Below are 13,759 nucleotides of genomic sequence, written 5' to 3'. Positions count from 1 at the left end.
CTGCTTCTGCTGCTAGAGCTGCTGCCGCCGCGGCAGCCGCTGCTACTGGCGAAAGAAAGAAAAAATCCTCAGCAGTTTCAAAAGTTAAAAAAAACACTGGAAAACGTTCCGCCGTTTCGGCACCAAAAACCGGTAAGAAACCATCTTCGCCAAAAGCGAAAAAAGTCGCAGCCGAAAAGAAGAGCGTAGCCGTCGCGAAAGCAAAAAAGGCCGCTTCTGTCGGCGCTGAGAAGAAAACAACCGCTGCTTCCTCTACAGGTAGAGCTGTTGCGGCAACAGCTTCATCAAAGCCGAAATCACCTTCGAAAGCAAAGAAATCAAATAAGGCCGGTCCAACGAAGAAACCTAAGGCACCGAAACCAAAAAGCGCCAAGGCTATATCTGCTAAAGCGAAGAAATCTCCTGCTTCTCCTAAAAGAAAGAAGTGAGCTATGGCAATAATCTCATTTGTCGTCGTCTTCGTCGTCGTCGACTACGAACCGATGATGATGATAATGATGATGATGATGATGGTGGTGACGTCCTGGATTATCGACTGTTTAAGGCCGTCGAGGGCATACATAAATGGCCCTTTTCAGGGCCACAAATTAATTTCTATACAAATAAAAAAAAGTTTTCACACCTATCTGCATATACCTAAATCGAAATATAATTATTAATTTATACAAACAAACAAACGATAATGTCTGTAGGGTGTCGGCGCTAAAAACGCATTATCCCTCCTCACCTACCTAACCACTTTTATGACTTTATTCGATATTTAACTTTACTCATTTTTATGGTACCTACTTAAATAAATTAAATTCTTTTGATGCCGCCGCCGTTCTTGAAGTACCGATCAATTAAAACGATTTGTTTACCTACCCTTAACCAGAGCGAACAATCATAAATAAAAGCATCATTGTTTTTATTGTTTGACAGAGTTTAAAATTCATTATGATCCGCGTACTATTACTTTAATTACTGTCAATATTGCGAAACATTTTCATTTGTAAACAATTTTGTGGTTCTGAAAAGAACCGTTTTTTTTTTTGTTTATTTTTTCATTTTAAGCTCGTTCTCCTCGAATACGTCTTGCCAGTTGGATGTCTTTAGGCATGATGGTGACGCGTTTTGCATGGATGGCACATAAATTTGTATCTTCAAAAAGTCCGACAAGATACGCTTCACTCGCTTCTTGGAGTGCCATAACGGCAGAACTTTGGAAACGAAGATCGGTCTTGAAATCCTGGGCTATTTCCCTGACCAAGCGTTGGAAGGGCAATTTACGAATCAACAGTTCGGTGCTTTTCTGATAACGACGAATTTCACGCAGTGCCACTGTACCGGGCCTGTAGCGATGAGGTTTTTTCACTCCTCCAGTGGCGGGTGCGCTTTTTCTTGCTGCCTTAGTGGCAAGCTGTTTTCGTGGAGCTTTTCCACCGGTCGATTTACGAGCAGTTTGTTTGGTACGGGCCATTTTTTTGACTACTTCTTTATCCCTCAACTACACATACACACACATAAACACCTACGTACGTCACTAACAACGGCGACGGTTCATATGACCCTGCAACAAAATTTTTCGCCGTATTTTATTAACTAGGGTGACACTATGCGTTATCTGATTGGTCAAAAAAGTAACTTAAGAGGCGGAGCGAAACTAAACTATAAAATGAGTTGACTAATCTGGCGAGCAGGTAGTTGTTTTCGACGAAGCAGTCAAATCTGTGTCGTTTTCTTTTGTGAAACAAAGCTTAATTTGAATCAATAATCATTCAAAATGACCGGTCGTGGCAAAGGTGGAAAGGGATTGGGAAAAGGTGGAGCAAAACGTCATCGTAAAGTTTTACGTGATAACATCCAGGGCATCACGAAGCCCGCGATCAGAAGATTGGCACGTCGTGGAGGAGTGAAACGTATCTCCGGTCTCATTTACGAAGAAACCAGAGGTGTCCTGAAGGTATTCCTCGAAAACGTCATTCGTGATGCCGTCACCTACACCGAACACGCAAAACGTAAAACCGTCACCGCCATGGATGTCGTTTACGCTTTGAAGCGTCAAGGGCGTACACTTTACGGTTTTGGCGGTTAAGTTTTTTTTATAACCTATGTTTTATCTATGAGACTACGAGGCGACGACAATACCGGTATACCAGCATTGTTTGGTTTTTATGTTTCTTCCTCATCGTTAGTTACATCAATCTACTCTCTACTATTCATCGCATTTTAATTTTCGACGAAAAAAAAACGGTTCTTTTCAGAACCACAAAAATATTTCTAAACAAATGAAAAAAGTACGTATCACAAGGCTCTCAGTTAAACCACCAGTATAATAAATGTTTGATTTCCAAACTGTTTTTATATTTCTAGGAAATGTAACAAATAAAGTTGTGTGGTTTTTATGACTTTGTTGTTTAATCAATCGTATGCTTTTCCTTAAAGGGATGAATTTTGACTTTTCAGAGATAAATAATAATTACCACTAAAGAAAGAAAACATCAAAGCCTAACCGATATACATGGATTAGCTAGCCCCCCACCGGCGCGGCGTGTAGCTCGCCGTCTAGGAGAGGCAATAAAAATTTACCTGCTTTTAAACTATTAAGAAAATAAAACATCTTGAGTGCTCTTTTTTTTTTAAATCGTGCAATAAATTTTTGCCAAGTTTTATGTAACTTTAAGTAGGTATGTTTATTTACTCTTTAAAAAAAGTTTGTGATTCTTTTTTTTATTTGTTAAAAAAATGATGGCCCTGAGAAGGGCCGATATTATTATTTTTTTGTAGCTTGCTGCTTCTCACAGCAACTAGAGAGACAACAGTTAGCTGTTTATGGTTTCTTTTCGGTTTTTTTCGGCAAAAGGACCGCCTGGATGTTGGGTAAAACACCACCTTGAGCGATTGTCACACCGGAAAGGAGCTTGTTTAATTCTTCGTCATTTCTGATGGCCAATTGAAGATGACGTGGAATAATACGAGTTTTTTTGTTGTCACGAGCAGCATTTCCAGCCAATTCAAGAACTTCAGCGGCAAGATATTCCATCACAGCCGCCAAATAAACTGGAGCACCGGCACCGACTCGTTCGGCGTAATTACCTTTACGAAGTAAACGATGTATTCTTCCAACAGGAAACTGAAGACCGGCCCTGCTCGAACGAGACTTGGCTTTTCCTTTTACCTTTCCTCCTTTTCCACGTCCAGACATGTTGATATGATGGTGGTTTTCGTAGTTTATGGAAAAGTCAAAATAAACTATAAGAATATGCTGCGCGTATAACTTGTATGCTACAACTGCGACTGCGAATGACTAAAGTTGCGTTTCTGGCTTCGTATTTATACGGTTACTTATAGAGAAGTCGTATTTCTGACTGGATGATTATACTAAAAGGTGGGGTCTTGATTCGGAGTAAATTCGTATATAAAACATTTTTAACAAGTAGTGCACCATTTTATTTTTGTCATTTGAGACTCATTGTGGGTTTGTTTGTATTTTCACATTTGGTGAATCAGTATAGTTGTTTGACTGAGAAGTCCGGACCACCCAAAAAAATAACAAAATCACGTTGTGCTCGCCGACTGCACGCAGGGGGCCTTAGAGCGTTGGATGGGGCTTGCTGTGCCCCAATTTTCTTGCACTGGCTCCCACTTCAACCACCACCATTACCCCGCTAAACCAAGAAGATCTTCACCAGACCAAAACCCGCTTCTTCGCCGACGACACCGCCCTCTGGACATCCCGGACCACCGCCGCCTCAGCCTCCAGGACCCTGCAGCCCCTCCTCAACCAGATCTCCACATGGACTCGCAAGTGGAGAGTGAAGATCAACCCCACAAAATCCACCGCCATCCTCTTCAAACACCCCAACCTCACACGAAACAAGAAATTCGACCCACGCGACATCACCATCACACTCGACAACACACCCATCGACCTTGTGCCATCCACAAGGTACCTAGGAATCACCTACACACACACATGCTCACTCGACACCGACCTCCAGAACACGCTCAAGAAAGTCCGCAACCGATCCAACCTCCTCCGCCATCTCATGGGAAACTTCCAAGGGTGCCATTCCCGCACTCTTCTCCACACCTACAACACATTCATCCGACCCGTCATCGAGTACCGAGCCCCCATCTACGCATCTCTCCCACACACCAAGACACATCGCATTGCCACATGCGAACGACAAATCCTTCGCCGAATTCACCGCCTCGACCGCTTCCACGCCAGCAATTCCCTCCACCAGGACACAAACACCACCCCCATCACAGACCGTCTTCACAAACTCCAACAAAACTACATCAAACGCACACTCAACAACAACAACACAATTGCCCAAAACACACTCAACACTTCACATAAGTTTCTCACACGCGACAACACTCTTCGCAACCGAGTCCCCCGGATCCCCAGAAGAAAACTGCCCCATCCACCCACGGCGCTTCTCTCAGCGCTGTACCCCGACCTGCCCGACAATCTTCAACTTCTCGTTGAAGAGACGCCCCTCACAATGAGACGCCACTGACGACACCGACAAGACACCCACGACGACATCCACATCCACAGCTTCCTACGAGCCCCAAACTTCTCACTCTTTCACTCACCACCCGACGACACACACACTCCCACACAACATTCATCCATTTCCTTGACTGAAGAGGCCAAAAGCCTAAAACAGTCCGGACTCGTAGATTAAGTTGCAAATATCTTGTATATATTTTATCAAAATCCCTTTTGAAATGTAATTATTTTGAATAAACGTATTTTGAATTGAATTGAATAGTGCACCATGATTTTAACTTGAACTTTCAAGTTGACAGGTATATTTTGTGTTCGTTGTGCGTATTACAGTTCGTTTGTGTCGTGTTTTTTTTTTCTTTATTAAGATTAGAAATATTAAAAAATATGCCACCAAAGACAAGCGGTAAAGCAGCGAAAAAGGCTGGAAAAGCTCAAAAGAATATTTCGAAGAGCGACAAGAAAAAGAAGCGCAGGAGGAAGGAAAGCTATGCAATCTATATTTATAAGGTATTGAAGCAAGTACACCCCGATACCGGTATTTCGAGCAAGGCGATGAGCATCATGAACAGTTTCGTTAATGATATCTTTGAACGGATCGCCGCTGAAGCTTCTCGTCTTGCGCATTACAACAAGCGTTCGACGATTACGAGCCGGGAAATTCAAACAGCGGTTCGTCTCTTGTTGCCTGGTGAATTGGCAAAGCACGCAGTCTCTGAAGGTACCAAAGCCGTCACCAAATACACAAGTTCAAAATAGAGAAGTTTTTTCTTTCATCGTTTAAAAAGAAGAAAAAAATGAAATCGGTTCTTTTCAGAACCACAATTAACATTTAAAAGTAAATAAAATTTGTTTCATTAAGTAAAAAATAAATCTAATGACCGACCACTCAAATCTAGATTTTTTTTTATCAATCGAAGCTCTTTTTAAATTAAATTTAAAATGAAACAGCAAAAACAAATTACATCGGTAAAAGTGCGACGCAAAAGAAATCAAGAAATAGCAGGAAAGTAACATCTCGGATTAATCAAATTCTTAACTCTCTTTAGTGTTTCTTCTATATGTCTTAATTTCATTTTTTTTAGTTATTACATTACAAACAATACTACATATTCTGATACGAATTCAATTTCACCTGAGGAATCGGAACCATTGGTTCTTCATTCCTGAACGCACCCTGGGCAGCCATGCCATGCCGTGTTGCCTTAGAAAAAAAAGAAGACGGCGCTCCGGGTTTTCCCCCGAAGTTATCCATTTGATGGAATCTGAAAGGAGCAGCGACGAACTCTTAAATTAGAAATTTAAAAAATATTTATAACATTCTCTCGTTTGTACATCCTTTTTAGTTTAATATTTAGTATTATATTTGGGTGCATAATTAAGACGCGGATTTCTTAAAATAAGTATAAGTTGTTGTGCTGTCATTTATAATTATTACATATTATAATGTCTATATTAGCAACGTAAGGTTGACGTTTCTCCAAAACTGTCACTTTGTCGCTTTAAAGCGACATAACTGAAAAAAACGCTTGTTCTCCCATTTTGTTTATTTTTTATTATTATTATTATTTTTTTTTTTTTGAAATCAAATGTCCAGTGATTTTTGTAACTAGCTATAGTTACTAGTAACAACGAGTAAACAGAAAATAAATAATTGCCAATTTTAATAAATTGTTACATGGTTTTGTTCTGAATATTATGGTATATTGTTAATACTTGGAGATTCAGAAAAAGTTTTGTGTATGTGTGTTGCGAGCGCAAATTTATATTGTCGATTTTGAGAAAATGCTTCAATCGACAAAGGTACAACTTTGCGCTATTAATAGGTACACTAATAGTTATTATTAATAATTATAAAAAATAAATAGATCAATAGTACTTTCCTCAAAGAAATTAACTAACAATTTATTATAATAAACAAATCTTTTATAGTAGATATCTACCCTAAATGTTTGTTATAAATTCGATTTATAAAACTATATACAAGAGTGGAATGATTAATTTATGGCCTCACATAGAAAACAATAATTTAGCAAAACAATTTTTTGATTACTTTTTACTATAACTACCTTTTTATTACATACACTTGGTTAATCGGGGTTTGGAATCCCATCCATGTGGGTCAATTCTGGTAACTTTTTAAACCAAGTTTTTTAGAGCTGTGATATCTTGAAAATTTTCGTTATATTTTTTCCAGTGTATTTTTTTCTTAAATTGGAAAATAGACTAAAATTTACTTTTTTTAAATTGTCGTATAAAATCTAAAGAATTGCGCTAAAACAGCTCCTTACATTGTTCAGTTTTCGTTTTTCCGGCGAGCTTCTGTGCTCAGAAAATGTGTTTTTGTCAATTTTTTCCCATACCCAAAACTTGATCAAAGATATAATGTGTTTGCTATTTTAAAATTATTAATGCTTGAACTATCTCAGACAACTATTATTTCTAATCTTCCAATATCTTTTTATGACATTTCTACAGGAGAAGCATTCTTAGATTTTCTTGAACTTGATGCATTCTTAAGATTTGTATGGTTTTTTTAAATGTCCAAAATACACTTTCAACCATACTAGGCAATGAAAAAGGTATATCTAATGTATAGAATCTAAGCCACCCATCTCAGCCACTTGACCTGACCTGACCTGACCATACCGTCAGGAGTGAAAGCTTATTCTTTTTCTCCAGGAATTAGCGCCTCCGTTCTTAGATCGTGCACGCTGGTTTCCAAGACATCTTCTGGCCGCCTCCTACGGCAGATGATCTAGGTCCCTCAGCGGGCATTTTTCTACGTCTTTTCGTTTACGAAGAATCAGAGCTTTTCGAACATTGATTTCTTCCTTCTTCCCCCATTTTCTTAGTTTTATAAATCTCCTCTGTAAATTTCTGTACTGTTCTCCAATGCTCATTGTTCTCGAGCATTTTTTCAACTAGATTATCATGTATAAGTTTATTACTTATTTGTAATTCCCACTTCTATCGAATGGCATCGCGTTGATAAAACACATGTTTTCGAAAAACACATGTTCGGCTGTATCTTCCTCGTTGCAGTATACACAGCGGTCATCATCTGCTCGATGCATACGGTGTAGATATGACAGAAAAGCCTTATGTCCTATTAAAAACTGTATTAGGTAGTAATTTACCTGTCTCACAGGTTTTCTCCTTTCCATCTACCGACTTATGTTCGAGATAAGACGATGCGATGCGTCCATTTTCTTTTGGAACTGTTGTCCCATCTGGCTTGCCATGCCGTGATAGATTGCTCTATCACTTTATGCTTGTTGCCTGTTCTATCAAGTACCTTCCTACTGTCTTTAATTTGAAAGGCGATAGAAGCCAGAAGCGACCTCTGCTATTATCTGAGGGGAAATGCTTTTACGCATACCAGACTAGGTCTGGTTATGTGGGACTCGGTCGGTAAATGTGCAAGCCGACAATACCCACTAAAACCCCTCGCGTCACCTTAGGGATCGGAACCATTGGTCCTTCATACCTGAACGCACGCTGGGTAGCCATGCCGGTTTGCATGGCGCCAGAAGAAAAGAAGAGGGCGCTCCGGGGATTCCCCCGAAGTGATCCATTTGATGGAATCTGAAAAGAGCTGCGACAGATAAATGTGGCAATGACATTTGATGCTTACCAGATTCGGAAGATCTGAGTGAGAAGGCATTTTTCGATCACAAGAGAGCCATCCTTGGCCTCTTGCATCTGGACGGACCGTTTTCGTCGTAGTCAACGGCCTCTCGCACCAGGGGGTTCGGGTGGGCTTCCGCCTTCGAAAAGGCTCGCTCGGCGGTCTCACGGAAGAATTCCTCCATCGTCGGCATCTTCGCCTCTCGGTGCAATTGGTTGTTGCGAACAAACCACGGGGCGTTGAATGCTTGACGGAGAAATTTGTTTTGGAAAGTTTGTAACTTATGCATCCGAGTCTTACAGGGCGCGAACGCCCAAGCCACAGAAGCATAAGTCATGGTAGGTCGGATCACTGATTTGTACAACAAGAGCTTGTTGTCAATTGACAACGCGCTCCGCCGACATACGAGAGATCTCAGCATTCCCGTGGCTATCTTACCCTTCGCGAGTGCGTAGTCAAGATGTGGGCCGAAGGAGTTTCCTCTGCACACTTATAAGTTTTTGCTTATATTTCTTCATTTTCAATACCCCTCTCTAATACCCGACCCGACCCGACTCGACTCGACTCGACCCGACCCGACCCGACCCGACCCGACCCGACCCGACCCGACCCGACTTGACCCGACCCGACCCGACCTGATCTGACCTGACCTAACCTGACTTTATCTTCTTAACTCTATACTTGTACTTGTACAATTATTCTCAAACCTTAAACAGATAAATAAAATAATATCTTACTATGATAATTACGTTTAGTCATAGGTATACGGATAGGGAATCAAAAGCTTTGTTCACGATAGCGATCGATGAGCTTGTTCTGGCATTAATTGCATGCACAGTACATATGAGAGAAAAACCTGAACTTTTAGTTACAGGCCGTCGTTCACGGTCGAGAATATAACCTAGATACCGGATCAGTTCAGAACCAGTCCAAACGATCTTCATGTTCATTCGATCAAAGATTTTTAGTTCTAGACTTGCGCAGTTGACGAAAGCGGTTTTGTCTTTGTTACTCTCGTGTTTTGGTGCTTTACTGTCTATTTTATTATTGAGATTTATTTAATATATTACTAAATCGAAATTATTTGTAAAATAACTTTTGTGAATGTGAAAATGAGTAGTTTTTTACATTTTACACTTTTTTGTACCAATGTTTCTCTTTTATAATTTTGTGATAATTTTTTGCGGTTTTCCGATTTTTAAACATTTACTGCATACTTGACAACGGTATATTATTGTTTGTGGTAAACGATAATCCATAGCTGGTTCAGAACCGCACATGCGCTTTAAATGAGTCTTGGACTAATTTAGGATTAGTCCTAAATATCCTACGCAAACAAAGCTAATATTATTAGTACAGAAGCTTTAATATTGGAAAGTAAAAACAAAACAAAAAAATAAATGTAATAGAATTAATAATAACTGATTAAAACAAAAAAAAAGTATTTATATTAAATACTTAATATACTTCCAAATGAAAAATAGTCAAAAAATGACAATTTTATGACAATGCTTAAAATGTTAGTTGCCTGATCTAGAAAATTTACGCATCTTTATTAGCTATAATATCTACAGATAAAGAAAACCATGTTTACTAATTTTTAAAACAATAATGAATTTGTATAAATCTATCTTATTCAAACAAATATTTCTCGATTTTTTAATAAACTTATTTATTAATTATCCTCTTCAATTTTAAAGTAACTCGGTGGCGTTCTGTAATGACTATTTCAATTTTTGTTAATAAAATAAAAATTTGTAACAAATATTATTTTTTTAAATATCTTCAAATTAACACTATAAATATTTTTTATAAAAAACATATTTGTTTCATCAAAAGTTGTAAATTTTTTATTGATTCAATAAAGTCTACAATACTTACTCGGTTTATGAATTAAGTAGATCAGCAGACAAATGATCTAATATTTATAAACATTTGGCAACATTTTAATTAACTTCTTTGACGTTGTGTGCTTAAGAATTAAAAAAAACCAGATTAAACTTAAACTATCTATATCTAGTAAACTTAATCTACTTAATCTATCAATCTGTCTTTCTATCATATTTAAAATTTTCATTTTGTATATGACTTTTTTTACTTCAAATCACAAAAAAAAACAGTTAGAAACACGTTTGTGCTTAACCAAAACATTACATACTTTTTTTTAATCTAAATGCAAAATAGATTATGATACGCCACGTAAAACGTTTCGAGAATTTAATCTTAGTTATTGTTGAAACATGCAATCAAATATTCGGTTCATATATCAAAAATCATCCAAATTAGTAAAAATAGATTTCTACCAAATTTCTATCTAATTGCGTAGGCAAATAAATAAAAATATTTTAGTGATAATTTTTAAATTATCTTCCAAGTTATAATTATTTTTATTTTATACGCGCGCGCCATTGTCGACATCGAAGGAAAGAGTTTCCTATTATCTAGGTATTATTAATTTATTAAAAAGTACCAATTTATTATTGAGTGCAAGAGAGAGAGAAAGAGACAAACAGACATTAGGTATATCTGTTTTAGTAGAATTTACAATTTGTGAAGTGTCACTTGAAAAAAAGCATCTCATATAAACGAAAGAAGTAAACTACATTGTCATCTGTTGTTGTTGTTGTTGTTGTTGTTGTTGTTGTTGTTGTTGTTGTTGTTCTTTTCTATAATAATTTTGGTTCCAAGTTGAATTTTGGTTTTTACTTTAGGTAAAGAAAAACAAAACAGTAAGATGCAAACAAATAAAACCAAAGTATATTTTAACGTGTATAGGTTGGTAACTAACTACCTACATATTCTTCACTATAACACATTTTTGTGTTTGTGTAAAGTGACAGAATTTGTATTACGTAGGTGGATAGAACTAACTATTGAAATTGAAATTGAAATACAAAATTGATAAGTTTAAAAATAGTTTTCAGTGAATGTTGCTAATAGTTAGAACGTATAGATGACAACGCATTGCAACGAAACGAATCAAATTTGTTTCTATTTAGAAATGCATTTTATTTATAAAATAGAGTATTGTACAATAATGAAACATCGGTAAAGTTATAAGTATACTAAAACAACAAATATTAATAAAATAAACGTTTTTATTGTGACATTTTCTATCATACAACAGTTTACATCAAACGTTTGCATCTTCGAATGTTTTTTGAGATTTCGTTGTTTTTATCAAGACCAAAGTATAGAAAAAACTTTTAGAAAACATAAACAACTATTTTTTTTTTTAATGTTTGCATTCAATGTACCCTAATGACTCCTGGGGCCCGTCATCTTCCAAAAAGTTCCGGTTTCGTAGTTGGTTTCGTTTCGTGCATCGACTGTTTTGAAAGAATTTTTCCGCACAAAAACAAAAGTATTTAAAAAAATTCTTATTGGCATTCGGTAGAGGATAGATTAGACTTTCGACAGACCAAAGACCAACTTTTCACGTTTACCCAGTAAGTATCTGTCGACGACGTCGCAGTTTGATGTTCTCTTTAACCGCGAATAAGTCGTCGGTACGGCGAGCGTCTGTAAGGACGTCACTAGGTCCTGAGAATAGTCGTTTCGTTGATATAAATTTCAGAATATATAGGAAAAATCTTTTTTTCAAAATTGGTTTTGTCGTCGGCTCGAAAACATTGACGATCGTCAAAAAGGAACGATGTCATCACGCCAAAGTCTAGTGTGAGGCCCCGATAATTTTAATGTTGGCGAGCGTGGTGTTTGTTTAGTCCGCGGTCGGGTTTATTTTCTAGGCAATAAAAACTTAGTCGTGGCGCGAAAATATCTTTAGTTTGAGCGCTCGTGTATTCGAATTGTGTTGGTTGGTTCGTTTAGGTTTATATTTACCTACTATATACTACCTATCAAGTATATATCTATTCTGCTGTCATAATAATAATACGAGAATACGAGAAAAAAATGGCAGACGTAGAAAATCAATCCGCATCGGCTAATGCTGCTGCTTCGACGACTTCACCTCAAGTTCATCATCATGCTAAAAAGGAGAAGAAAGCAAAAAATCCTAGAGCCAAACCTTCTCATCCTCCCACTTCCGAGATGGTCAATAACGCTATTAAGGGTTTAAAGGAACGTGGTGGTTCTTCTCTTCAAGCTATAAAAAAATTCGTCGCCGCCAATTACAAGGTAGATGCCGAGAAAGTTGCACCATTTATCAAGAAGTATCTAAAAGGCGCCGTCGCTTCTGGTTCTTTGGTTCAGACGAAAGGTAAGGGAGCTTCTGGATCGTTTAAACTTGCTTCCTCGTCCGCCTCCGGTGGTGGTGCAAAGGCCAGAGCTGCTGCTGCTGCTTCTGCTGCTAGAGCTGCTGCCGCCGCGGCAGCCGCTGCTACTGGCGAAAGAAAGAAAAAATCCTCAGCAGTTTCAAAAGTTAAAAAAAACACTGGAAAACGTTCCGCCGTTTCGGCACCAAAAACCGGTAAGAAACCATCTTCGCCAAAAGCGAAAAAAGTCGCAGCCGAAAAGAAGAGCGTAGCCGTCGCGAAAGCAAAAAAGGCCGCTTCTGTCGGCGCTGAGAAGAAAACAACCGCTGCTTCCTCTACAGGTAGAGCTGTTGCGGCAACAGCTTCATCAAAGCCGAAATCACCTTCGAAAGCAAAGAAATCAAATAAGGCCGGTCCAACGAAGAAACCTAAGGCACCGAAACCAAAAAGCGCCAAGGCTATATCTGCTAAAGCGAAGAAATCTCCTGCTTCTCCTAAAAGAAAGAAGTGAGCTATGGCAATAATCTCATTTGTCGTCGTCTTCGTCGTCGTCGACTACGAACCGATGATGATGATAATGATGATGATGATGATGGTGGTGACGTCCTGGATTATCGACTGTTTAAGGCCGTCGAGGGCATACATAAATGGCCCTTTTCAGGGCCACAAATTAATTTCTATACAAATAAAAAAAAGTTTTCACACCTATCTGCATATACCTAAATCGAAATATAATTATTAATTTATACAAACAAACAAACGATAATGTCTGTAGGGTGTCGGCGCTAAAAACGCATTATCCCTCCTCACCTACCTAACCACTTTTATGACTTTATTCGATATTTAACTTTACTCATTTTTATGGTACCTACTTAAATAAATTAAATTCTTTTGATGCCGCCGCCGTTCTTGAAGTACCGATCAATTAAAACGATTTGTTTACCTACCCTTAACCAGAGCGAACAATCATAAATAAAAGCATCATTGTTTTTATTGTTTGACAGAGTTTAAAATTCATTATGATCCGCGTACTATTACTTTAATTACTGTCAATATTGCGAAACATTTTCATTTGTAAACAATTTTGTGGTTCTGAAAAGAACCGTTTTTTTTTTTGTTTATTTTTTCATTTTAAGCTCGTTCTCCTCGAATACGTCTTGCCAGTTGGATGTCTTTAGGCATGATGGTGACGCGTTTTGCATGGATGGCACATAAATTTGTATCTTCAAAAAGTCCGACAAGATACGCTTCACTCGCTTCTTGGAGTGCCATAACGGCAGAACTTTGGAAACGAAGATCGGTCTTGAAATCCTGGGCTATTTCCCTGACCAAGCGTTGGAAGGGCAATTTACGAATCAACAGTTCGGTGCTTTTCTGATAACGACGAATTTCACGCAGTGCCACTGTACC

At 38.1% G+C, this 13,759-nt stretch overlaps 1 protein-coding gene across 1 annotated transcript; it reads left to right on the top strand.

Annotated features, from left to right (window-relative positions):
- The first annotated feature begins 1,683 nt into the window (after nucleotides 1-1,683).
- Nucleotides 1,684-2,383, top strand: LOC135266898 (histone H4). The gene has a single exon (XM_064358340.1). The coding sequence runs from the start codon at nucleotides 1,763-1,765 to the stop codon at nucleotides 2,072-2,074; it is 312 nt and encodes a 103-aa protein (XP_064214410.1). The 5' UTR covers nucleotides 1,684-1,762; the 3' UTR covers nucleotides 2,075-2,383.
- Nucleotides 2,384-13,759: the final 11,376 nt, after the last annotated feature.

The sequence above is a fragment of the Tribolium castaneum genome, chromosome 8 (genome assembly GCF_031307605.1).
Source record: "Tribolium castaneum strain GA2 chromosome 8, icTriCast1.1, whole genome shotgun sequence".
NCBI lineage: Eukaryota > Metazoa > Arthropoda > Insecta > Coleoptera > Tenebrionidae > Tribolium > Tribolium castaneum.
The sequence above is the reverse complement of the archived record's forward strand: the minus strand, read 5'-3'. Positions and strand labels throughout refer to the sequence as shown.